At 41.4% G+C, this 25,408-nt stretch overlaps 1 protein-coding gene across 1 annotated transcript; it reads right to left on the minus strand.

Moving 5' to 3' along the window:
• Positions 1–631: 631 nt before the first annotated feature.
• Positions 632–25,408, minus strand: LOC124267478 (periostin-like). The gene is made up of 4 exons (XM_046702393.1): positions 24,781–25,408; positions 1,812–1,910; positions 1,543–1,653; positions 632–744 (listed from the first exon to the last, which is right to left on the minus strand). Exons 1-4 carry the CDS (start codon positions 25,406–25,408, stop codon positions 632–634), a joined length of 951 nt encoding a protein of 316 aa, XP_046558349.1.

The raw sequence follows: 25,408 nt of genomic DNA on the forward strand, positions 1-25,408 counted from the left end.
TGTTATCATTTAAGAAGCAGCGTTTAGTGCTTGGGGAAGGATTGATAAGTCCGAGGTAATAAACATACGGTCTATGCAGGACTTGGCAAAGAATACATTGGTCTGACGAAAGGTGATTGTAACTCATGGACGCTTGTGAAATTAGAGGAAGCGAAATACAGCATCTGCAGCAAAAATGTTCAACCAACTGTTGCCTTTGGTGGAGATTCCGTCATGGTGGGAGCTGTGTCTCTCATGACTGTAAACTTAACCACCTTTACTTTAGCTTTACCAACGTACTGTGCATGTACACCACTGATGTTAGCCGAAACATTCAGCTTTGTAAAAAAATACCGGGGGTGTTTAACTTTTGTCCATGTGTCTATACAGAATGTTAGATATTGACTGTATCAAAGTAGTTGACATTTAGAGTCTGAGCATATGTAATAATTAGTGTAGAAGACTTTAGTGCAGGGTGATATGTGACAAGTTGAGGTACAGCACATTTAGTGTTTGGACAAATGTTGTAAGATAAAAAGCAGCAGTTGATAAGTCTGAGGTGAAAACACACGGCCGATGCAGTAGAATTTTATTTTAACATTCTACATGATGCAGTATTGCATCTCTTTCACAGGGTTACTTCTGCTCTATCTCACACAATAGGGCTGCTTGGAAGGTGAAGGACGCCGTTCAGGACGTAGAAGACGCCGTTGGTGGCATGAATCACGTTCATGATGCTGACCCTGTTGAACTTTTGCACGTGACCTGCAATGTATTCCCAACAAAATGGTTTTAGTCCGTTTCAAACAGCACTGGTTGAGGATTAGAAAGCCATGTTGAGAGAGCTTACAAGAATGTTTCCTAAATCGCGTAGGCTCAAATGAGTTGACTTCTTTTCAGACGTCAAAGAAAATGAAGCACATTCGAATTAGTTAGTCTTAAACAGTCTTGAAACAGTCAGTCCGTTTCGAGGCATATTCTTGAGAGCCATGCGATAATAATTTGCAAATAGAATTACTTGAATCATGACTAACTGATACATAGCCTGTAGGAAAACATCTGACATGTCTGAATAGGTCCAGGAAAACCAAATGTGAAGACCTTTACTAAAGACTTGATAATAAGCAGAGCCGTAATATTAGTAAAAATTGTAATAGTAAGCCATTTCTGTGACAGACTTTTGTCATTAGATTTGTTCACAAACAAATGAGTTGCCAATGCAAAACATTGTTTTCTCCTCGAATTGGGGTTAACAGTTTGATGAAAAAATATCCATTCAATATCCAATGATCTCGATTTTACAACAATATATTGTCCAATGAAATTGTTGACAGGTCAAAAGAATGCTGTGTAAAAGTCCAAGAAAAAGGTCTGTACACATGGGTGTGAATTTGTGTTGACTTAATGTTGTAGTCAGAAACGGTTAACCCAGACAATCATGGCCTGTGCACAAAGAAGACACAAATAGTGTACAGGATTGGGTCTTCAGTGTGTACTGGTTATCATTTTCAATGTGTACTAGCTCTGTCTGACTCATTTAGTCTCTGATGATATGTGTCTCACCGTTCTGCATGGAGACGTGGATGCGGTGTCCCTCCAGAGAGGTGAGCATGTCGTTCTGATGCAGAGAATCGGGGCTGTGGATGCCGTCCAAGATGTGGTACATCATTGTGCCTGAAAAACACACACCCAAACTTGCAACACTGTGTGTGATATGGTCATTTTATATAGCTGATCTATTTGTGTATGTAAATACAAATTAAAAAATACCCAGATAGTGTCAAGTAACGTGTGAATATTTTGTGGAATATGAAACAAAGAGGTGTACATACTCTTCAGAAAATTGGCCTGCTTGTCAAGGTTGTTTCGGTAGGCCGTCGGGAGGCTGCTGAACGCTGCATTGGTCGGCGCAAGAAGGGTCACTTGGGGTCCTACAGGAAGAGATTATAGGCATTGTGTATTCACGGAAGAGACATGTTCACCAATGCGTGTTTGGCCCCAAAGGCAAGTTCATGTTTCAGTTCAATCATTGACTGAATTGTTGTATTACCGTGGCTTATACTAATGAACACGTTAGAAACAAATCAGAAAAAAGACTGACATTCTGTCTTCAAGAAGTAAATGTGTTACTTACTCTCGATCTCGCTCCAGGTTCCAGTTTTCATCAAGTCCGCAATCAAGGTGCTGTACTGACCATAGCTCTGACTTAAAACGTGTGCTATACTGCCATGCGTCATATTGCCATGAGTACCGTTGCCATTCATAGTGCAGTTGACACCCAAGGTTCCGTTGGGGCAGATTGTGCCGTTGCCATGGTAAGTGCAGTTGACGCCAAAGGTCCCGTTGTGTCAAATTGAGCCGTTGCCATGGTGAGAACAGTCAACATCCCAGGTTCTGTTGGGGCAAAATGTGCTGTTGCCATGGGTTCCGTTGCCATTGCGAGTGCAGTTGACACCCAAGGTTCCGTTGATGCATATTGAGCAATTGGCATGCTGGATGAGATGATTGACAGTGTTGGCGTTATATGTGAAGTTTCCATTGGTACCGTTGCCATGGTGAGTGCAGTTTCTCCCGTAGGTCCCATTAATGCATATTGAGCTATTGCCATGCTGGATTTGGTGATTGGTGAAGTTTCCATGGGTACTGTTGCCATGGTGGGTACAGTTTCTTCTGTAAGTCCCGTTAATGCATATTGAGCCATTGGCAAGCTGGTTGAGATGATTGGCAGTGTTTGCGTTATATGTGAAGTTTCCATTGGTACCGTTGCCATGGTGTGTACAGTTTCTTCGGTAAATCCCGTTAATGCATATTGAGCAATTGGCATGCTTGATTGGGTGATTGACAGTGTTGGCGTTATATGTGAAGTTGCCATAGGTACCGTTGCCTTGGTGGGTACAGTTTCTACCGTAGGTCCCGTTAATGCATTTTGAGCCATTGCCATGCTGGATTGGGTGATTGGTGAAGTTTCCATGGGTACCGTTGCCATGGTGGGTACAGTTTCTACCGTAAGTCCCGTTAATGCATATTGAGCCATTGGCAAGCTGGATGAGATGATTGACACTGTTGGCGTTATATGTGAAGTTTCCATGGGTACCGTTGCCATGGTGGGTACAGTTTCTACCGTATGTCCCGTTAATGCATTTTGAGGTATTGGCTTGGTGGACTGGGTGATTGGTGAAGTTTCCATGGGTACCGTTGCCATGGTGTTTCTATCGTATGCCCCGTTAATAATGCATATTGAGCCATTTGCCAAGCTGGTACAGTCCATTCTTCCGTAAGTCCCGTTAGTGCATATTGAGCCGTTGGCAAGCTGGATGAGATGATTGACAGTGTTGGCGTTATATGTGAAGTTGCCATAGGTACCGTTGCCATGGTGTGTGCAGTTTCTGCCGTAGGTCCCGTTAATGCATATTGAGCCATTGCCATGCTGGATTGGGTGACTGGTGAAGTTTCCATGGGTACCGTTGCCATGGTGGGTACAGTTTCTTCCGTAAGTCCCGTTAGTGCATATTGAGCCATTGGCAAGCTGGATGAGATGATTGACAGTGTTGTCGTTATATGTGAAGTTTCCATGGGTACCGTTGCCATGTTGGGTACAGTTTCTTCCGTAAGTCCCGTTAATGCATATTGAGCCATTGGCAAGCTGGATGAGATGATTGACATTGTTGGCGTTATATGTGAAGTTGCCATGGGTACCGTTGCCATGGTGGGTACAGTTTCTTCGGTAAGTCCCGTTAATGCATATTGAGCTATTGGCATTCTTGATTGGGTGATTGACAGTGTTGGCGTTATATGTGAAGTGCCATGGGTACCGCCGTTGTGTGTGCAGTTTCTGCCGTAGGTCCCGTTAATGCATATTGAGCCATTACCATGCTGGATTGGGTGACTGGTGAAGTTTCCATGGGTACCGTTGCCATGGTGGGTACAGTTTCTTCAGTAAGTCCCGTTAATGCATATTGAGCCATTGGCAAGCTGGTTGAGATGATTGACAGTGTTGTCGTTATATGTGAAGTTTCCATGGGTACCGTTGCCATGGTGGGTACAGTTTCTTCGGTAAGTCCCGTTAATGCATATTGAGCCATTGGCATTCTTGATTGGGTGATTGACAGTGTTGGCGTTATATGTGAAGTTGCCATGGGTACCGTTGCCATGGTGTGTGCAGTTTCTGCCGTACGTCCCGTTAATGCATATTGAGCCATTGCCATGCTGGATTGGGTGACTGGTGAAGTTTCCATGGGTACCGTTGCCATGGTGGGTACAGTTTCTTCTGTAAGTCCCGTTAATGCATATTGAGCCATTGGCAAGCTGGATGAGATGATTGACATTGTTGGCGTTATATGTGAAGTTTCCATGGGTACCGTTGCCATGGTGTGTGCAGTTTCTGCCGTAGGTCCCGTTAATACATATTGAGCCATTGGCATGCTTGATTGGGTGATTGACAGTGTTGGCGGTATATCCTAAGTTGCCATAGGTACCGTTACCAAGGTGAGAACAGTTTCTACCCCAAGTTCCATTACGACACTGGACATATGTTTGACGGCGGTGTTGTCCAGACGTTTTGTTGGTGGTTTTGTTCAGCAGCCCTGACCCCTGTAGCACGACCTTGCTCACAAGGAAGATGAAGCCGTTGGAGGCTTTCTTGTTGAATCCACTAATCTTGATACCGTTCACGAAAACTGCCTGCATTAAGAGAAAACAGACCAGACTCACGGGGTGCTAAATCAGCATCACCAAGATCGAAACCTACTCCAAATACGCTGTATATTATATATAATTTCTGTCAGAACATACCTAGTACATACCTTCCCATACACCCTGAACTGTAAAATGCATGTTCTATCTACCACAAACCTTCCCATACACCCTGACTTGTCAGGGGTTTGTACCACCTAGCATATACCTTCTCTTTGTTTACCTTAGTTTTAGTCATTCACGTTCAAGAATCTACACGGCAGTGTGACGGAGTTGTTGTGTCCCTTGATCTTGTCATCTTGTCATTGAAATACAGGAATCAACCACAGCACAGCTGTACTTCTTGTTTAGTGAGGTCCAATTATCATTAAAGTACTGTAATCTACACTATATTATCTGTCCTTCTTGTTTACCTTGGTCTTACTGTGATTATAATACTGTACTCTACACTATATTATCTGTCCTTCTTGTTTACCTTGGTCTTAGTGTGATTATAATACAGGAACATATACTATATTATCTGTCCTTCTTGTTTACCTTGGTCTTAGTGTGATTATAATACAGGAACCTACACTATATTATCTGTCCTTCTTGTTTACCTTGGTCTTAGTGTGATTATAATACAGGAACCTATACTATATTATCTGTCCTTCTTGTTTACCTTGGTCTTAGTGTGATTATAATACTGGAACCTATACTATATTATCTGTCCTTCTTGTTTACCTTGGTCTTAGTGTGATTATAATACAGGAACCTATACTATATTATCTGTCCTTCTTGTTTACCTTGGTCTCAGTGTGATTATAATACTGTAATCTACACTATATTATCTGTCCTTCTTGTTTACCTTGGTCTTAGTGTGATTATAATACTGTAATCTACACTATATTATCTGTCCTTGTTGTTTACCTTGGTCTTAGTGTGATTATAATACTGTGATCTACACTATATTATCTGTCCTTCTTGTTTACCTTGGTCTTAGTGTCATTATAATACTGTAATCTACACTATATTATCTGTCCTTGTTTACCTTGGTCTTAGTGTGATTATAATACTGTAATCTACACTATATTATCTGTCCTTCTTGTTTACCTTGGTGTTAGTGTGATTATAATACTGTAATCTACACTATATTATCTGTCCTTCTTGTTTACCTTGGTCTTAGTGTGATTATAATACTGTAATCTACACTATATTATCTGTCCTTCTTGTTTACCTTGGTCTTAGTGTGATTATAATACTGTAATCTACACTTATATTATCTGTCCTTCTTGTTTACCTTGGTCTTAGTGTCATTATAATACTGTGATCTACACTATATTATCTGTCCTTCTTGTTTACCTTGGTCTTAGTGTCATTATAATACTGTAATCTACACTATATTATCTGTCCTTGTTTACCTTGGTCTTAGTGTGATCATAATACTGTAATCTACACTATATTATCTGTCCTTCTTGTTTGCCTTGGTCTTAGTGTGATTATAGTACTGTAATCTACACTATATTATCTGTCCTTCTTGTTTACCTTGGTCTTAGTGTGATTAAAATACTGTAATCTACACTATATTATCTGACCTTCTTGTTTACCTTGGTCTTAGAGTGGTTAAAGTACAGGAATCGTCCAGACAGCGTCCTTAGTTTCTTGTTTCGGATCAATTCGGATCTGTTGTATGTTCCATTGACGGAGTGGAAGAGGATGAGCTGAGTCAGCAGGGTCTTGTTTCCTGTGATGTTTCTAGACAGACCATGGAAGGCCGTGTTGTCTGGGACGAACAGGGTGAAGTTCCCAGCTGAAACATCATGTAACCGCATAGTCTCATTTTCAAAGGACGAAGGTTTTGTTCACATAATTTTTTTGCCGTTCTTGAAGGAAGAATCCAGAGCCATGCAGATAAACAAAAGTAGCAAACAACTTTCTGCATTATTGAAACACATCCTTTAGCAAGAAGATACTTATATATGCCTTGAGAAGGAAAGCATTAAAAGATAACAAGAAGAGAATATTGGGTTCAAGGTCAGAGGTGAGGCTGATCTGTGGGCTGCCCTAATAAACAATGAGCATGTTAGGATGGGCAACTACAGTTGCCAGCAGCAGCAGCAGCAGCAGCAATGGGCAACAATGTTGCCAGCAGCAGCAATGGGCAACAATGTTGCCAGCAGCAAATAGAGCAATCGCATTTCTGCTGAAAAGCAGACAATAATAAGGCAAAGCCAAAAGATTCCTATCCGCTGAGAAGCAGAAGGGTTAAACAGATTCCGGCTGAAGAGCCGTCCTGCCATAATTTTGAATATTGCCTAAGTATTAATGATTGCAGCCCACAAGATCCAGGCCACCCCTAACATTTATTGACACCGGCATATATACATAGACATTACAAGCCCTTTGCCAATAATATACAATCTGTTAACAGAAAGAAGAAAGAGATGGCTAGCAAGGGAAGGGTGGGAGGGAAGCGAAAATATAACTTAAAGCAGGATACAAAGAGGATAGACTCACTGTGTGAATCTAAAAGAAATCAATGGATGAACAAAAGATGACGTCATCAGAAGTAGACACATGACGTCATTGGAATTAACGTGACTGGAAGTGACGTAAGCAAACATAAAAGAGCGGGAAGAATGAACTGAAAGTAAGTGTGAATGGTTTCAATAAACGCATTGAGTGTTAAGCACTAAATGAGATTATTGAAACACATCCTTTAGCAAGAAGATACTTATATATGCCTTGAGAAGGAAAGCATTAAAAGATAACAAGAAGAGAATATTGGGTTCAAGGTCAGAGGTGAGGCTGATCTGTGGGCTGCCCTAATAAACAATGAGCATATGTTAGGATGGGCAACTACAGTTGCCAGCAGCAGCAGCAGCAGCAGCAATGGGCAACAATGTTGCCAGCAGCAGCAATGGGCAACAATGTTGCCAGCAGCAAATAGAGCAATCGCATTTCTGCTGAAAAGCAGACAATAATAAGGCAAAGCCAAAAGATTCCTATCCGCTGAGAAGCAGAAGGGTTAAACAGATTCCGCTGAAGAGCCGTCCTGCCATAATTTTGAATATTGCCTAAGTATTAATGATTGCAGCCCACAAGATCCAGGCCAAAAGCACTAATGTGCTAAGCCCACCTAAGACCATGAACCAGGAATCAAAATTCCTTCCCTCACCAGCCATTTAATAAAGGAAATGTAATACTTACGCTAATGCTGTACTTACGTTATTAGTTAGGATGCATTACAGATAGGGCACAAGGGCTTCGCGGATGGCCAGAGAAAACTTACACAGACCTTCATGGGAGAGGTGGACACCATCCCAACAATACATATTAGGACTACTGGGTGTAATGTCCGGGTGTTTCACGACTACACCCCCCATCTCAAGCACTCTGTTAGAGATCCTCCTGTTGAGCTTCTTTCTTGACACTTCCACCGCGTCGAAGCAGCGTGCCCTGTGCCAATGCCTCCTCGGCAGCATGTTAGACCACACGATTGTGGTCTTTGGCATCAATAATTTGACGCGCAACAGATCAGCATGGATGTCAAGGTAGAGCTGGCTGGCCTTTACCGATCCCAGGTTGTTCGAGCCAAGGTGGAATAGGATGGCCCTGGGATGCTGCGTGGACTTAAGTTGTTGTTCTACGATGGGAAGAAGTTCCTGCCACTTCATTCCTCCCCTGGCCAGCCACAGACAGGATGTCCACCCCCTCCCTTGAGACAAACTGCTGAGCCCTCGCCAGGTAGCTTGACCCCACAAGCCATACTGAAACATAATTGTACAACGCAGAAAATTTTGATTGAAGTCAAATAGATATTTGTGGCAAACGTATATATGACTTAAATGAATCTGACCCCCATCTACCAAATTTTTGAATAACTTGCTGACTCAGTCCATTTGCAGCTGCTGAGGTTGCGGCACCTATCCTGAAAGAATGAGATGTATAATTATTGGTGGGTAAGCCACTGAAGGCTAAAGCCTTCTTAATGACTGCCTGAAATTGATATCTGGTCAGATTAGATTGGTCAAAATGAACAAAAGCTGACTCTGCCTTGGCGGGATGTATGTTGAGATATTGCTCCATACCGCTGACAGGACACAATGGATGCTGTGGAATTGCCGTAAGTGTAACCACTACCCCCCTGTTGGGCTCTGTCTCCTTTTGAGTGTCGCAGGGTCAAGGTTACTTGGCCAAGCTCTTTCTGTAATATGACATCTTTCCTTGAAATACCTGCTTGGCCTGTCTTACTCTGTACTAATTCACCTACCCTGAAAAATCCAAAGAAGGCAACGCGGAAAACTGCTGAGAAAAGGCATGCTTCGAAGGATGATGTACAGACGAATGGCAAATTTGAAATGACGACTTGTAAAAGATCAAGTGTAATGGGCTGGCGAATATCCGTTGTAGTGTTTCCTTTACTCATGCCAGCAAGGAGCTTATGTATCAGGAAATGCTCTGTACAATGTGCTATCCCCTTAAGTTTATGATAAGTGGATAAAGCTGATATATATGTCTTTACAGTACGTACTGAAAATTGCCTCAAAGACATGTAAGCAATGAAGTGTACCATGTGGTCAATTGGTACCGGCCAAACCTGATCCAGATTATGCGCCGCCCGGAAGGTGCAAGGTGTTTATGGCAGTTTCATAAGTTGCCCATGTGTTGCTGGAAAGTGACCGCTGAAGAAGCCTCTGTGCCTCCTGGTCTAGATCTGCCAGATGTCTTGTGGTACTGGTGTTGGTGTCAGATCTGCTGCTGGTGCTACTTTCCGAAAACGTGCCCACTGAAATCTCGAAAGAGCATCAGCAATAACATTTTCATTTGTGCTTATGTACTTAGCTTTGAAGAGGATGTTATAATTGAGGCACAACAGGACTAGTTTTCTCACCAGAGCCATCACTCTCGGGGGTCTGCAAGACTGTTTGTTAATAATGTGAACTACAGCCTGATTGTCACAGTTGAATAGCACCTTCCTATTTGCAATGGACCTGCCCCAAAGTCTGATTGATAAAACAATAGGAAACAACTCCAGAAATGTTAGATCCCTGGTCACGCTTTGACTCGCCCACTCCTTTGGCCAGGGACTATATACCCAATGGCCCTGAAAGTATGCTCCGAAACCTGCACTGCCTGCTGCATCTGTGAAAACTGCAATGTACCATTGTCATCCCAATGTGATCTCTGAAAGATCGAAATTCCATTAAAATTAGAAATAAATTCCAACCAGATGTTAAGATCTTCTTTCACTGAGCGTGTGAGCCGAATGCGATGAAAGGCTGCTTTCACTGTACTAATTTGGTCAATCAATCTACGGCAAAATGCTCGTCCCATAGGAATGGCTCTGCAAATGAAGTTGAGTCTACCAACAAGTGACTGCAATTCTCGCTTTGTTACCTTCTTTGCATCTGAGGCCAACATTTCCAATATCTGTTGCCTCACTTCCTGAATCTTGTTGTGAGGTACTCTCACCTCCCCCGCCACTGTGTCGATAACCAACCCCAAGAACGTAATGCAAGTTGTTGGTTGGACAGTCTTTTCGGCGCTACTGGTACACCTAAGTCCTGAAGGAGGTGTAAACAGTGTGACAGATTGTCACTGCACTCTTGTGTATCCGCTCGGCCACCCGTAAGAAAATCATCTAGATAGTGCATCATTTGTTTGTTTGCAAGTGTCTGCAATAAGCACCACTGCAGAAATGTACTGAACATTTCAAAAATGGAACATGAAATTGAACAACCAAAAGGTAAACATTTGTCCACATAATACTTTCCTTGGAAATAGATACCAAGTAGTTCAAAAATCAGCAGGATGTACAGGAATGATGCGAAAAGCTGACTTGATGTCAAACTTGGACAGTAATGCACCTGGACCTAGTCTCTGTGCCATTTGCACCGCTTCGTCGAATCGTGCATAGGTAACGCTGGAATCCTGTTGAGAAATATGATCATTAATGGAATTCCCCTGTGGATAAGAGAGATGGTGAATTAATCTAAAGTCATCAGGTGATTTTTCCATTATTACTTTAGAGGTTGCCAACTCCTGTTTCTTCGGCACAAGCCCAATAGGTGATACCTGTATGTTCTTAAAGGGTGGGTTGATAAATGGCCCTGCAATTCTTCCCAAATTCAACTCCTTATCCAGTTTTGCTTGAACAACATGTAGACCATCTGGAGCCTTGGTTGATTTTAAGTTGTCTGCCCACCTGTATGAACGACAACCCTGGTACCTTAAACGAAAACCTGATTGAAAACCTGAAAACAATAACCTTGCATGATGTTTATGCACACTATCACTGGCAAAACGAAGCAAATATGGACATATTTTTCAAATTTTACTGGAGTTGGTGCCACTGAAGTTAAGCTTTGATGCATTTGGCCGCTTGTTTTGATGCACGCTGCTGTTTTGGGGTCGTGAGACCCCGTCCTGTCGAAAGCAATGTGAAGCCCCGTGTGAGGTGTTGCCACATTTTCCACACTTATGCGGATATCTACATGACAGCCTTGAACATGACCCCTTATTGAAATCCCAACAAATGTTACTCGGGAATGATCTATTGCCAGCATTGGTGCCGTTAACCTGTGTACCTACCATACCCGACGCACTTTTGATCCGGTTTTGTTGTGGTATCATGTAGCGTAGCCACAACTCACCATCAATTCTGCCCCATTGTCTCAGTGGATCACGAGCCATTCTGCAACGAAACTGCTTATCATACATGATCCAGCCATCACCCCCAAATGTGACAGCCGCATTTCGTACTGCTTCCATATACGACAGCATTCCCTGCACTGTGGAAGGCGAAGAATGTTTTTCAAGGTAAACAGACATGTAAACATGAAAGCCGGAAGTCCAAGCCCCAATGCCGAGTGGCTTTCGTGACGACAATTTTGCCTGCATCGGAGTAAGTACTACGTTACCTGTGCTGTCAGTCACCATTCGAAAACCTTCCTCCTCGCCGTCGATGTGTTTGTCAGTCAGCAGAGCCAGGTCCACGTATTCACCATTCCATACCCTCTCCTTCAGTGACTGTTTCACGTGTACGCCAATGTTGTCGGCAGCATAGGAGAGGGATTCCTAAATTGACCAATGGGCGAACCCATGACGTCAGAGGGAACTCCAGCATTGCCAACCTGAATAAGACTAGAGCTAGCGGCATGGTTAGAATTGGCGGGCGTACGAAATGCCTGTGAGGAAGACGTTTGAGGCAAATTCGATTTGTTAATTAACTCCAAAATTGCACCAAAATGAGCAGACAATTTATCTGCTGCGTTTTCCTGAAAATTAGTATCGGGAGTGGTATTTGGAACAACATCATCCGGTTCGTGCACCGGGAGAAGGAGTGAAGACTCAACATGAACCCGAGGAACCGTAGACAGGGGTCTATGAAAACATTCTGTGTTTCGTAACTCACCCGACGCATTTGTTGATGAAGCCTTCGTCGAAGACTCAGTTGTTTTCCTCACTTTTCCGCCGTTCCGCACCAACCTGTGATTTGTTGCCGCTCTTCGTTTTGGAGGCATACCGAGTGTGTAGTCGCAAATTCGTAGTATTCCAAACAATAACGCCAAGAATCCACACGCTTGAACAATATCAAAGCCTAACACTAACTGCTCGACGAGAAAGCGGAAATATAACTTTTTTGCAAGCGAAAATATAACTTAAAGCAGGATACAAAGAGGATAGACTCACTGTGTGAATCTAAAAGAAATCAATGGATGAACAAAAGATGACGTCATCAGAAGTAGACACATGACGTCATTGGAATTAACGTGACTGGAAGTGACGTAAGCAAACATAAAAGAGCGGGAAGAATGAACTGAAAGTAAGTGTGAATGGTTTCAATAAACGCATTGAGTGTTAAGCACTAAATGAGATTAGTGTATGTGCTGGAAGACACGTTTCTAATGATGCAGCAATTGGCGATTGTGAACGTTATGCTCTGCATGTTGATTATTTACCGAGAAGTATTAATTATTAGTGTAAATTAATGAGACTACAAGCCAACAGATACCCTAAACAAATCTATCTTTTACTGAAAAATCTCGATCAAATTAACAGAACAACCTGGGCATCTCGTATACGACAAATCCTATGTATGTTTGTATGTGCCTTTGTATCGCTCTCACAAGATGTTGGAGGTGTATTACATTATATAAGCGTTTAACTCCAAGAATTTTAGAATTCTTCAAGAATGGTATTACGCAGTTTATGAATCTGAAACATTGACCACTATCGAGGATTTAAATCATTATTAAATGCAGAATATTTCCTGTACGCCATTACGACCAGAGAATTACGCCGAGTGCTATTTCTACTAAGATTATCTGAATTTCCACTAAGAGTTAGTGGGAGCGAATACTCCTTAAGGAAATAATATGTTTAATGTGTGACCTACATGTAATCGAAAACGAATATCATTTTCAACTAGAATGTCCTGCCTATCATAACGCTAGAATACGATATCTTCCACTGTATTACTGTTTTCAAACCACTATCATGAAATTTAATAACATCTTAAAATCCCATCTTGTTCAACAATTATGCGAAATTGATCCAGGAATCACTGTGTAAACGGAAAATGTCTTTGAATGAGTAATTTTGAATGTCTTGTCACCTTGTCATTGTTATTCAATTGTTTCTTTGTAAGTGGGCCGTTGGCCGTTATACCGAAATAAACTCTAAACTATGTATCTGTTCAATTTTAAAATATAGTGCAAAAAGCACTCGCACATTGCTGTTTTTGAAAGAATTAAGCATCTATGATCTATTAATAATGAAAACTATAACACCAATGCTAAAATATCTGTTGAAACTGTATTCGAACATAAATATTCTCATCTGTTCATCTGGCATAGTTTTAAAAGTTAAATACTAAGTATTTGCATGAATAGTCACTCTTTATTATATATTTGTAAACTGTAGTAAGTCTAAAGACAGGTACGCAATTATCAATACAAGATCAAAATATGTCCAGCTTCTAGTTGAAAGTAAAAATATGTCTGTTTAGTGTAACCAGATATTACTCAGCATTTATTGTGCAATAGTTTCAGTTTGAAAAATCAAAAAACAGCTGTTACACATTAACCCTCAGCATTAACTGTGGAATATCGTCCTGATATGCTTTTGTTATCGTGGATACTGTAGATGTTTAAAAAGACAAGTCCAAATAGGTTTGATTCAACATGAATAAGACAATATGAAATAGCGCCAAAATAAGGCTTTTCGTTGAACAAGAATACCGGTACCTTAATCACACGAATTCACGAACAGAAAAGAGTGCTTGAGTGTTTGGTCAGTTGTCTAACTTTGCATGTAACCTCGCTGTCATACCTCTGGCGGAAATGTATAATCCAGAAAATTTGAATGATTCTAGAAAACGACAATATAGACAACCCTTATGGATAACAACTTCATCTATTTCGTGAGTGCGAAGTTTTGCGTGACAAAGGTATCTGTACGAAAAGGTCGCAGTCAGTTATTTTCATAGAAATATTCATCACCTCTGTACTCCAAATGGTTTTAAACTGAAATATATTTATAAAGCCAAATAGCTGTTCAGAGATACACATTGGAGCCGTAATGTTAATAAAGGCACCTGTCTGATTTGAATGTCTCGCCATGCATGACGAGATATATCCATTAACAATTTTAATTCATGGAATACATTTCTGTTAACTGTGAACTTTGTAATGTCAATATATTCCTCGGGAATTTTTTTTATCCAATACCCAATTCTTTACGCGCATTCTCAAATCATGTTGGAGGTTACAGGTAGGGGCGAGTGGTGACAAATGCCTAATTGTATTTTTCCCTAAAACTATTTCAGACTCTATGTTTGTCAGTATTATATAATCTGCAATAGTCACATGAACCATTCTGAACGTAGGGTGCCCACAAATATTCATTGAAGAAGTACCTTCCTTGTGAAGTTAGCTGTCAGGTTTGCTTCGTGAACAAAGTGGGCGAACTTCGTCGCCCCCAAGCTCCTGGCAAGAGGTATGAGCTGTTCAAGTGTGTGTCCCGCTCGAAGGGAAGAGACATCACCACCCCGAGCACCGTGGCTGCCACTAAGCTGATGATAAGTGTTTTCATTCTGCAGAGTTAATTGCTGGAACTGAGTTGAAACAGTCATTATATTGCCTGGCGGAAAGTTTATCTAACGTTGGTCTTTTATCTTGAGATGTGTTTGGTTGAGAAAATCACGTGGGTGATAAGATTCAGTATATCAAGGCACGACATATATTTAGAATGATTTTTCTGCAACGAGCACATGTTAGATACATGTATGTTATAATTTAGAATACTGGAACAAATTGTACCTGTCCTTTTATGTGAGAATTGACAATTCTAATATAAAAACAAATGCTATATAGAATAACAGTGGATGGAAATGTGAGATTATATAACGATGGGTTAGAGCTTTTGTGATTTGAGATAAAGTGCCGATGTAAACATTTTGATATTGAACTTGTAAAGGGTGGCGGTTCTGACATTAGGTAAAGAAAGGGAGGAGACAGGTCAGATATAAATAGCTATGGTGGAGTTGATGTGAGATAAAGAATGGGTGGACACGATTCTAATAATAAATAAACAGAAGGTGAAGGCAGGTTGATGTTAACTGTACAAAAGTGTAGGTGGTCCCAATGTTAGATACATAGAGGATACTACACGACCTTTCGTGTTATGCCATTTTTATTAAATGAGTTAATGATGTGTATCAAACGAGCGAAAGCGAGTTGAATACTCAAATCTTCACGAGTTATATAAAATGGTATTTCACGAAAGTGAGATTAATATTCTGTTTATTACTCCAACATTAATTGATAGAAACTGCCTACAGTGTGTTGACTCTCAGCTTCTCTTCCGAGTCCATCAAGGTCTAATACCATTGTGACAGAGGTATTGTAACTGTAAACCATTATGACGTCATACGTCCGGCATCAGGTGGTAAGTTATTACACAATGTGTAAAAACATTGTAGATTGATTAAAGAGTGATATCTTCAACGGCGAGAAATAAAGTGTTTTCTCCAGACCTGAGGCAGACGATAGGTTTATTGACAGTTTTGTAGTTGTCGTTTTCTCCGTATCAAGTTCAGATCTGAGATAAAGAGTAGGTGGAGGGGTTCCGATGTTGAATAAAAAAGGGATGGAGTTTGATATCAAGTGGTTATGATGTTAAAAAATGTGGTCAGTCTGGTTCTTACATTAATAAAAAGAAGATTGGTCAAGCTATGATTTTGAAAAAAAGAAGCTGTGTGTTATTGTGATAATAAATCTAGTAGGGTGGATATTGTTCTGATAATTGTTAAATGAGTGAGTGAGTTAGTTTTACGCCACACTCGGCATAATAGTCGAGTCTGAACGGTTATAGTATTGATCTTCAGTAACCCATGCTTCAAGAGGCGACTAACAAGATCGGGTGGTCAGGCTCGCTGACTTGGCTGGACATTACGTCATCGGTTCCCAATTGCGCAGATCGATCCTCATGCTGTTGATCACTGGATTGTCTGGTCCAGACTCGATTATTTGCAGACCGCCGCCATATAGCTTGAATATTGCTGAGTGTGGCGTAAAGCTAAGCTCACTCAGTCACTCTGGACCAGACAATCCAGTGATCAACAACATGATCATCGATGTACGCAATTCGGATACGAAGATATGTGTCCAACCAGGTCAGCGAGCCTGACTTCACCTGATCCCGCCAGTCGCCTCTTACGACAAGCAGGGTTACTGAAGATCAATTCTAACCATGATCTTCACGGGTGATATCAGTTAAAGAAAAGGTGGGTGTGGCAAATGTTTTGTGAATAAAGGAGAAAGTGTGTGTGGTTCTGATTTTAAATATAGAGAAGGTGGGTGTAATTATGATATTAATTAAAGAAAAGGTAGGTGTGGTTCCGATGTTTAATAATTAAATTCTGAGATATCACTTAATACATAGGTGGATACCAGTTAAAACCTTCAAGCCTCAGTTTGGTCCCGTTCTACTTTGGACGATATTGTATAGTGAGCATTACCATATGTGTGAACAATGTGCAGAGTGGTCCAGCAGACTGCATACTTTCGTGTTTGCTGCAAATTCTAAAATTCGCTTCGGACAGAACCAAGTCATCAGAAACCAAGGTGATGATCTGGATCACACTTCACAGTTCACTACACCAAATCAGAATCCGTAGTTTATCAAGCAGTTTCAGAGCAGACTGAACCATCTTGCAGCTTTGATTGGATGATTTTGTTTAAGATTTTGTGTGTGTGTGTGTTTTAATGTAATTCCATCTACTGATTAAAACTGAAAACATTTTCAGATATTTAGAGCTGTCTTTTTAACATAATGACATGTTGACTGAGCACAGATACTTTCAAGCTGGTGACATTTTGTGCAGACCTGGGGTTGGTCTGTTTAGCTTAGTTAATTTTGATAAATTATGATATTGCTATAGAAGTCACTGGGCATCTGTTTTGTGTAACCTAGGCTTTTGGGTGTTCCTTTCGCCAGGTCTGTCACCTGTACTTCAGTTACTCACACCGAAATTTAGCGAGGCACGAGCACCACAAGACGACATTGCAAGGAGTTTCCTGTTTGCTGCCCTCTAATAAAACAACATCTCAGTGTTGTAACCTTACAAAACGGCCAGTTCATATTTCATTTATTCTCGTTTGAAACCTACTTTTCTGTCGCTCGACGTTGTATTGCAGGACTGAAACCATACCATTATAAAATAATGTTCATATCTCTTCTTGAGATAACAGATCTACATCGACGAAGCATAGTTTTACGTTTAACCACAGGGGCGTGTCACGCTTAAGTAACAACATTAGAAGACATATAGGTATATAGACCCTACCCTAGTACTATATATAAAAGGAAAGGGATGTAACGACGGAACCACCCTCCCTCGATCAAAGTTAGATTTCACCACGTAACTATTTTAAGGCCCCGTTGAGGCCTACGGATCGAAAGCGAGATGATTTGCCTACAAAATGAGCTATAAATGGTCACAATCGGATCATTATTTCAAAAGTTATACGCCACGACTCACCGAAAACGGCTACCTTCGCAATTCCAAGCCAAAATTTGATCACCCAAGACAGCGAAAACTCACCTTTAAATTCGTTTATTAATTCCAGCCACGTTGACAGCACCTATGTAGGGCTATATTCGATCGGCAGCGGCATTACACGGGTCTAAAATCTTATTGCAACATCTACAAATCATTTCCCTGACAGTAAGCAGGCATTTTCTCCAAAACCATCAGCAATCATATTGCCCTTGTCGGCCATAGATGGTCTTGACATTCAGTGTGTGTGAGCATGCGTAATAACTACTGTAGTAGACTTTGATGCAGGAACATGTGGCAAGTTGAGGTACCGGACATTCAGTGTGTGTGAGCATGCGTAATAACTACTGTAGTAGACTTTGATGCAGGAACATGTGGGCAAGTTGAGGTACCGGACATTCAGTGTGTGTGAGCATGCACAATAACTACACTAGTAGACTTTGATGCAGGAACATGTGTGGCAAGTTGAGGTACCACATTTAGTGTTTGGATATATGATATAAGTTAAAGAAACAGCGATTAGTGCTTGAACACGGTAGATAAGTTGAGGAAAACACATACGGCCGAAGTAGTATCATTTTATTTCAACATTCTACGTGATGCAGCATTACATCTCTTTCACAGGGACCTGTGAAGATCCGGGTTAGAACTGATCTTCAGTAACAAATAATGCTTGTCGTAAAAAGGCGACTAACGGATATGGTTGGATTACTATGTCATCGTATCCCAACTCGCGTAGATCGATACTCATGCTGTTAATCACTGGATTGTCTGGTCCAGACTCGATTATTTACAGACCGCCGCCCATAGTTGAATATTGCTGAGTGCGGCGTAAAACAAACCTTCACTCCCAGTCACTCTGGACCAGATAATCCAGTGATCAACAACATGATCATCGATGTACGCAATTCGGATACGAAGATATGTGTCAACTAAGTCATGAGCCTGACTAATTCGATCCCGCCAGTCGCCTCTTACGACAAGCAGGGGTTACACGAAGATCAATTTCTAACCATGATCTCTCACGGGTGATATCAGTTTTAAAGAAAAGGTGGGTGCGGTAAATGTTTTGTGAATAAAGGAGAAAGTGTGTGGTCTCTGATTTTAAATATAGAGAAGGTGGGTGTAATTATGATATTAATTCAAAGAAAAGGTAGGTGTGGTCTGATGTTTAATAATTAAATTCTGAGATATCACTTCTAATCACATAGTTGGATACCACTTAAAACCTTCAAGCCTCAGTTTGGTCCCGTTACTTTACTTTGGACGATATTGTAGCAGTGAGCATTACCATATGTGTGAACAATGTGCAGAGTGGTCCAGCAGACTGTATACTTTCGTGCCTGCTGCAAATTCTAAAATACGCTTCGACAGAACCAAGTCATCAGAAACCGTAAGGTGATGATCTGGATCACACTTTAACAGTTCACTACACCAAATCAGAATCCGTAGTTTATCAAGCAGTTTCAGAGCAGTCTGAACCATCTTGCAGCTTTGATTCGGATGATTTTGTTTTAAGATTTTGTGTGTGTGTGTGTGTGTTTTAATGTAATTCCATCTACTGGATTAAAACTGAAAACATTCTAGATATTTAGAGCTTGCCTTTTAACATAATGACATGCTGCCGACTGAGCACAGATACTTTCAAGCTGGTGATATCTTTGTGCAGACCTGGGGCTATCTGTTTAGCTTAGCTTCTATTTTGATAAATTATGATATTGCTAATAGAAGTCACTGGGCATCTGTTTCTTGTGTAACCTAGGCTTTTTGGGTGTTCCTTTCCCCAGGTCTGTCACCTGTAATTTCCAGTTACTCACACCTGAAATTTAGCGAGGCACGAGCACCACAAGACGACATTGCAAGGAGTTTCCTGTTTGCTGCGCCTCTAATAAAACAACATCTCAGTGTTGTAATCTTTACAAAACGGCCAGTTCATATTTCATTTATTCCTCGTTTGAACTCCTACTTTTCTGTCGCTCGACGTTGTATTGCAGGACTGAAACCATACCATTATAAAAATAATGTTCATATTCTCTCTTGAGATAACAGATCTACATCGACGAAGCATAGTTTTACGTTTAACCACAGGGTGTCACGCTTAGTAACAACATTAGAAGACATATAGGTATATAGACCCTACCCTAGTACTATATAAAAAGGAAAGGGATGTAACGACGGAACCACCCCCTCCTCGATCAAAGTTAGATTTCACCACGTAATCCTATTTTAAGGCCCCGTTGAGGCCTACGGATCGAAAGCGAGATGATTTGCCTACAAAATGAGCCATAAATGGTCACAATCGGATCATTATTTCAAAAGTTATACGCCACGACTCACCGAAAACGGCTACCTTCGCAATTCCAAGCCAAAATTTGGATCACCCAAGACAGCGAAAACTCACCTTTTAAATTCGTTTATTAATTCCAGCCACGCTGACAGCACCTATGTAGGGCTATATCTGATCGGCAGCGGCATTACACGGGTCTAAAATCTTATTGCAACATCTACAAATCATTTCCTCGACAGTAAGCAGGCATTTTCTCCAAAACCATCAGCTATCATACGCCCTTTGTCGGCCATAGATGGCCTTGACATTCAGTGTGTGTGTGAGCATGCGTAATAACTACTGTAGTAGACTTTGATGCAGGAACATGTGTGGCAAGTTGAGGTACCGGACATTCAGTGTGTGTGAGCATGCGTAATAACTACTGTAGTAGACTTTGATGCAGGAACATGTGTGGCAAGTTGAGGTACCGGACATTCAGTGTGTGTGTGAGCATGCGTAATAACTACTGAAGTAGACTTTGATGCAGGAACATGTGTGGCAAGTTGAGGTACCGGGCATTTAGTGTTTGGATATATGATATAAGTTAAAGAAACAGCGATTAGTGCTTGAACACGGTAGATAAGTTGGAGGAAAACACATACGGCCGAAGTAGTATCATTTTATTTCAACATTCTACGTGATGCAGTATTACATCTCTTCAATAGGGACCCGTGAAGATCCGGGTTAGAACTGATCTTCAGTAACAAATGCTTGTCGTAAAAGGCGACTAACGGGATCGGGTGGTTGACACATGTCATCGTATCCCAACTGCGTAGATCGATACTCATGCTGTTAATCACTGGATTGTCTGGTCCAGACTCGATTATTTACAGACCGCCGCCATATAGCTGGAATATTGCTGAGTGCGGCGTAAAACTAAACTCACTCAGTCACTCTGGACCAGACAATCCAGTGATCAACAACATGATCATCGATGTACGCAATTCGGATACGAAGATATGTGTCAACCAAGTCAGCGAGCCTGACTTAACCTGATCCCGCCAGTCGCCTCTTACGACAAGCAGGGTTACTGAAGATCAATTCTAACCATGATCTTCACGGGTGATATCAGTTAAAGAAAAGGTGGGTGTGGCAATGTTTTGTGAATAAAGGAGAAAGTGTGTGTGGTTCTGATTTTAAATATAGAGAAGGTGGGTGTAATTATGATATTAATTAAAGAAAAGGTAGGTGTGGTTCCGATGTTTAATAATTAAATTCTGGGAGATATCACTTAATACATAGTTGGATACCACTTAAAACCTTCAAGCCCTCAGTTTGGTCCCGTTTTACTTTGGACGATATTGTATAGTGAGCATTACCATATGTGTGAACAATGTGCAGAGTGGTCCAGCAGACTGCATACTCGTGCCTGCTGCAAATTCTAAAATACGCTTCGGACAGAACCAAGTCATCAGAAACCAAGGTGATGATCTGGATCACACTTCACAGTTCACTACACCAAATCAGAATCCGTAGTTTATCAAGCAGTTTCAGAGCAGACTGAACCATCTTGCAGCTTTGATTGGATGATTTTGTTTAAGATTTTGTGTGTGTGTGTGTGTGTGTTTTAATGTAATTCCATCTACTGATTAAAACTGAAAACATTTTCAGATATTTAGAGCTGTTTTTTAACATAATGACATGTTGACTGAGCACAGATACTTCAAGCTGGTGACATTTTGTGCAGACCTGGGTTGGTCTGTTTAGCTTAGTTTATTTTGATAAATTATGATATTGCTATAGAAGTCACTGGGCATCTGTTTTTGTGTAACCTAGGCTTTTTGGGTGTTCCTTTTCCCCAGGTCTGTCACCTGTACTTCCAGTTACTCACACCGAAATTTAGCGAGGCACGAGCACCACAAGACGACATTGCAAAGGAGTTTCCTGTTTGCTGCCCTAATAAAACAACATCTCAGTGTTGTACCTTACAAAACGGCCAGTTCATATTTCATTTATTCTCGTTTGAAACCTACTTTTCTGTCGCTCGACGTTGTATTGCAGGACTGAAACCATACCATTATAAAATAATGTTCATATCTCTTCTTGAGATAACAGATCTACATCGACGAAGCATAGTTTTACGTTTAACCACAGGGTGTGTCACGCTTAGTAACAACATTAGAAGACATATAGGTATATAGACCCTACCCTACTACTATAAAAAGGAAAGGGATGTAACGACGGAACCACCCTCCTCGATCAAAGTTAGATTTCACCACGTAAACTATTTTAAGGCCCCGTTGAGGCCTACGGATCGAAAGCGAGATGATTTTGCCTACAAAATGAGCTATAAATGGTCACAATCGGATCATTATTTCAAAAGTTATACGCCACGACTCACCGAAAACGGCTACCTTCGCAATTCCAAGCCAAAAATTTGATCACCCAAGACAGCGAAAACTCACCTTTTAAATTCGTTTATTAATTCCAGCCACGTTGACAGCACCTATGTAGGGCTATATTCGATCGGCAGCGGCATTACACGGGTCTAAAATCTTATTGCAACATCTACAAATCATTTCCTCGACAGTAAGCAGGCATTTTTCTCCAAAACCATCAGCTATCATCATACCCCTTGTCGGCCATAGATGGCCTTGACATTCAGTGTGTGTGAGCATGCGTAATAACTACTGTAGTAGACTTTGATGCAGGAACATGTGCGGCAAGTTGAGGTACCGGACATTCAGTGTGTGTGAGCATGCGTAATAACTACTGTAGTAGACTTTGATGCAGGAACATGTGTGGCAGAGTTGAGGTACCGGACATTCAGTGTGTGTGAGCATATAATAACTACTGAAGTAGACTTTGATGCAGGAACATGTGCGGCAGTTGAGGTACCGCATTTAGTGTTTGATATATGATATAAGTTAAAGAAACAGCGATTAGTGCTTGAACACGGTAGATAAGTTGGAGGAAAACACATACGGCCGAAGTAGTATCATTTTATTTCAACATTCTACGTGATGCAGCATTACATCTCTTCACAGGGGACCCGTGAAGATCCGGTTTTAGAACTGATCTTCAGTAACAAATGCTTGTCGTAAAAAGGCGACTAACGGGATCGGGTGGTTGATACACGTCATCGTATCCCAACTGCGTAGATCGATACTCATGCTGTTAATCACTGGATTGTCTGGTCCAGACTCGATTATTTACAGACCGCCGCCATATAGCTGGAATATTGCTGAGTGCGGCGTAAAACTAAACTCACCTACACTCTTTCACAGGTTACTCTGCTCTACTTCTTACAATACAATAGGGCTGCTTGGAAGGTGAAGGACTCCGTTCAGGACGTAGATGACGCCGTTGGTGGCATGAATCACGTTCATGATGCTGACCCTGTTGAACTGTTGCACGTGACCTGCAATGTATTCCCAACAAAATGGTTTTAGGCCGTTTCAAACAGCACTGGTTGAGGATTAGAAAGCCATGTTGAGAGAGCTTATAAGAATGTTTCCTAAATCGCGTAGGCTCAAATGATTTGGTATATATCGACGTCTTCAGACGTCCAAGAAAAATGAAGCACATCTGAAATACTTAGTCTTAAACACAGTCTTGAAACAGTCAGTCCTTTTCGAGGCATATTCTTGAGAGCCATGCGATAATAATTTGCAAATAGAATTACTTGAATCATGACTAACTGATACATAGCCAGTAGGAATACACCTGACATGTCTGCATAGGTCCAGGAATCCAAATGTGAAGACCTTTACTAAAGACTTGATAATAAGCAGAGCCGTAATATTAGTAAAAACTGTAATAGTAAGCCATTTCTGTGACAGACTTTTGTCATTAGATTTCTTCACAAACAAATGAGTTGCCAATGCAAAACATTGTTTTCCCCTCGATTTCGATTATCTTATCACAATATATTGTCCAATGAAATTGTTGACAGGTCAAAATAATGCTGTGTGACCCACAGGTCAAAAAGTCCAAGAAAAAGGTCTGTACACATGGGTGAATTTGTGTTGACTTAATGTTGTAGTCAGAAACCGCTAACCCAGACAATCATGGCCTGTACACAAAGCAGAGACACAAATATTGTACAGGATTGGGTCTTCAGTGTGTACTGGTTATCATTTTCAATGTGTACTAGCTCTGTCTGACTCCATTTAGTCTCTGATGATATGTGTCTCACCGTTCTGCATGGAGACGTGGATGCGGTGTCCCTCCAGAGAGGTGAGCATGTCGTTCTGATGCAGAGAGAATCGGGGCCGTGGATGCCGTCCAAGATGTGGTACATCATTGTGCCTGAAAAACACACCCAAACTTGCAACACTGTGTGTGATATGGTCATTTGATACAGCTGATCTATTTTTGTAGGTAAATACAAATTAAAGAAATACCCAGTTAGTGTCAAGTAAAATGTGAATATTTTGTGGAATATGAAACAAAGAGGCGTACATACTCTTCAGAAAATTGGCCTGCTTGTCAAGGTTGTTTCGGTAGGCCGTCAAGGGGAGGCTGCTGAACGCTGCATTGGTCGGCGCAAGAAGGGTCACTTGGGGTCCTACAGGAAGAGATTATAGGCATTGTGTATTCACGGAAGCGACATGTTAACCAATACGTGTTTGGCCCCAAAGGCAAGTTCATGTTTCAGTTCAAGCATTGACTGAATTGTTGTATAATCGTGGCTTATACTAATGAACACGTTAGAAACAAATCTAAAACGAATGAAACAAAGGCAAAGTTAAACCAAAGACTGACATTCTGTCTTCAAGAAGTAAATGTTACTTACTCTCGATCTCGCTCCAGGTTCCAGTTTTCATCAAGTCCACAATCAAGGTGCTGTACTGACCATAGCTCTGAGGTAGAACATGTGCTATACTGCCATGCGTCATATTGCCATGAGTACCGTTGCCATTCATAGTGCAGTTGACACCCAAGGTTCCGTTGGGGCAGATTGTGCCGTTGCCATAGTAAGTGCAGTTGACGCCAAAGGTCCCGTTGGGGCAAATTGAGCCGTTGCCATGGTGAGAGCAGTTAACACCCCAGGTTCCGTTGGGGCAAAATGTGATGTTGCCATGGGTTCCGTTGCCATTGCGAGTGCAGTTGACACCCAAGGTTTCGTTGGGGCAGATTGTGCCGTTGCCATAGTAAGTGCAGTTGACGCCAAAGGTCCCGTTGGGGCAAAATGTGCTGTTGCCATAGGTACCGTTGCCAAGGTGAGTGCAGTTTCTACCCCATGTGCCATTACGACACAGGACATATGCTTGACGGTGGAGTTGTCCAGACGTTTTGTTGTTGGTTTTGTTGAGCAGTCCTGATCCGTTTAGCACGACCTTGCTGACAAGGAAGATGAAGCCGTTGGAGGCTCTCTTGTTGAATCCCGTGATATTGACACCGTTCACAAACACTGCCTGCAT

The sequence above is a fragment of the Haliotis rubra genome, unplaced genomic scaffold (genome assembly GCF_003918875.1).
Source record: "Haliotis rubra isolate DU_JTF1 unplaced genomic scaffold, ASM391887v1 Scf1312, whole genome shotgun sequence".
Classification (NCBI taxonomy): domain Eukaryota; kingdom Metazoa; phylum Mollusca; class Gastropoda; order Lepetellida; family Haliotidae; genus Haliotis; species Haliotis rubra.

Excerpts from the sequence above, each read along its gene's own strand:
- LOC124267478 (XM_046702393.1), bottom strand. The coding sequence starts at position 25,408 with ATGCAGGCAGTGTTTGTGAACGGTGTCAATATCACGGGATTCAACAAG. Across the intron at positions 1,654-1,811 it reads GCAGGCCAATTTTCTGAAGA|GCACAATGATGTACCACATC; the intron begins GTATGTACACCT and ends TGTGTTTTTCAG. Across the intron at positions 745-1,542 it reads CCACGTCTCCATGCAGAACG|GTCACGTGCAAAAGTTCAAC; the intron begins GTGAGACACATA and ends AATACATTGCAG.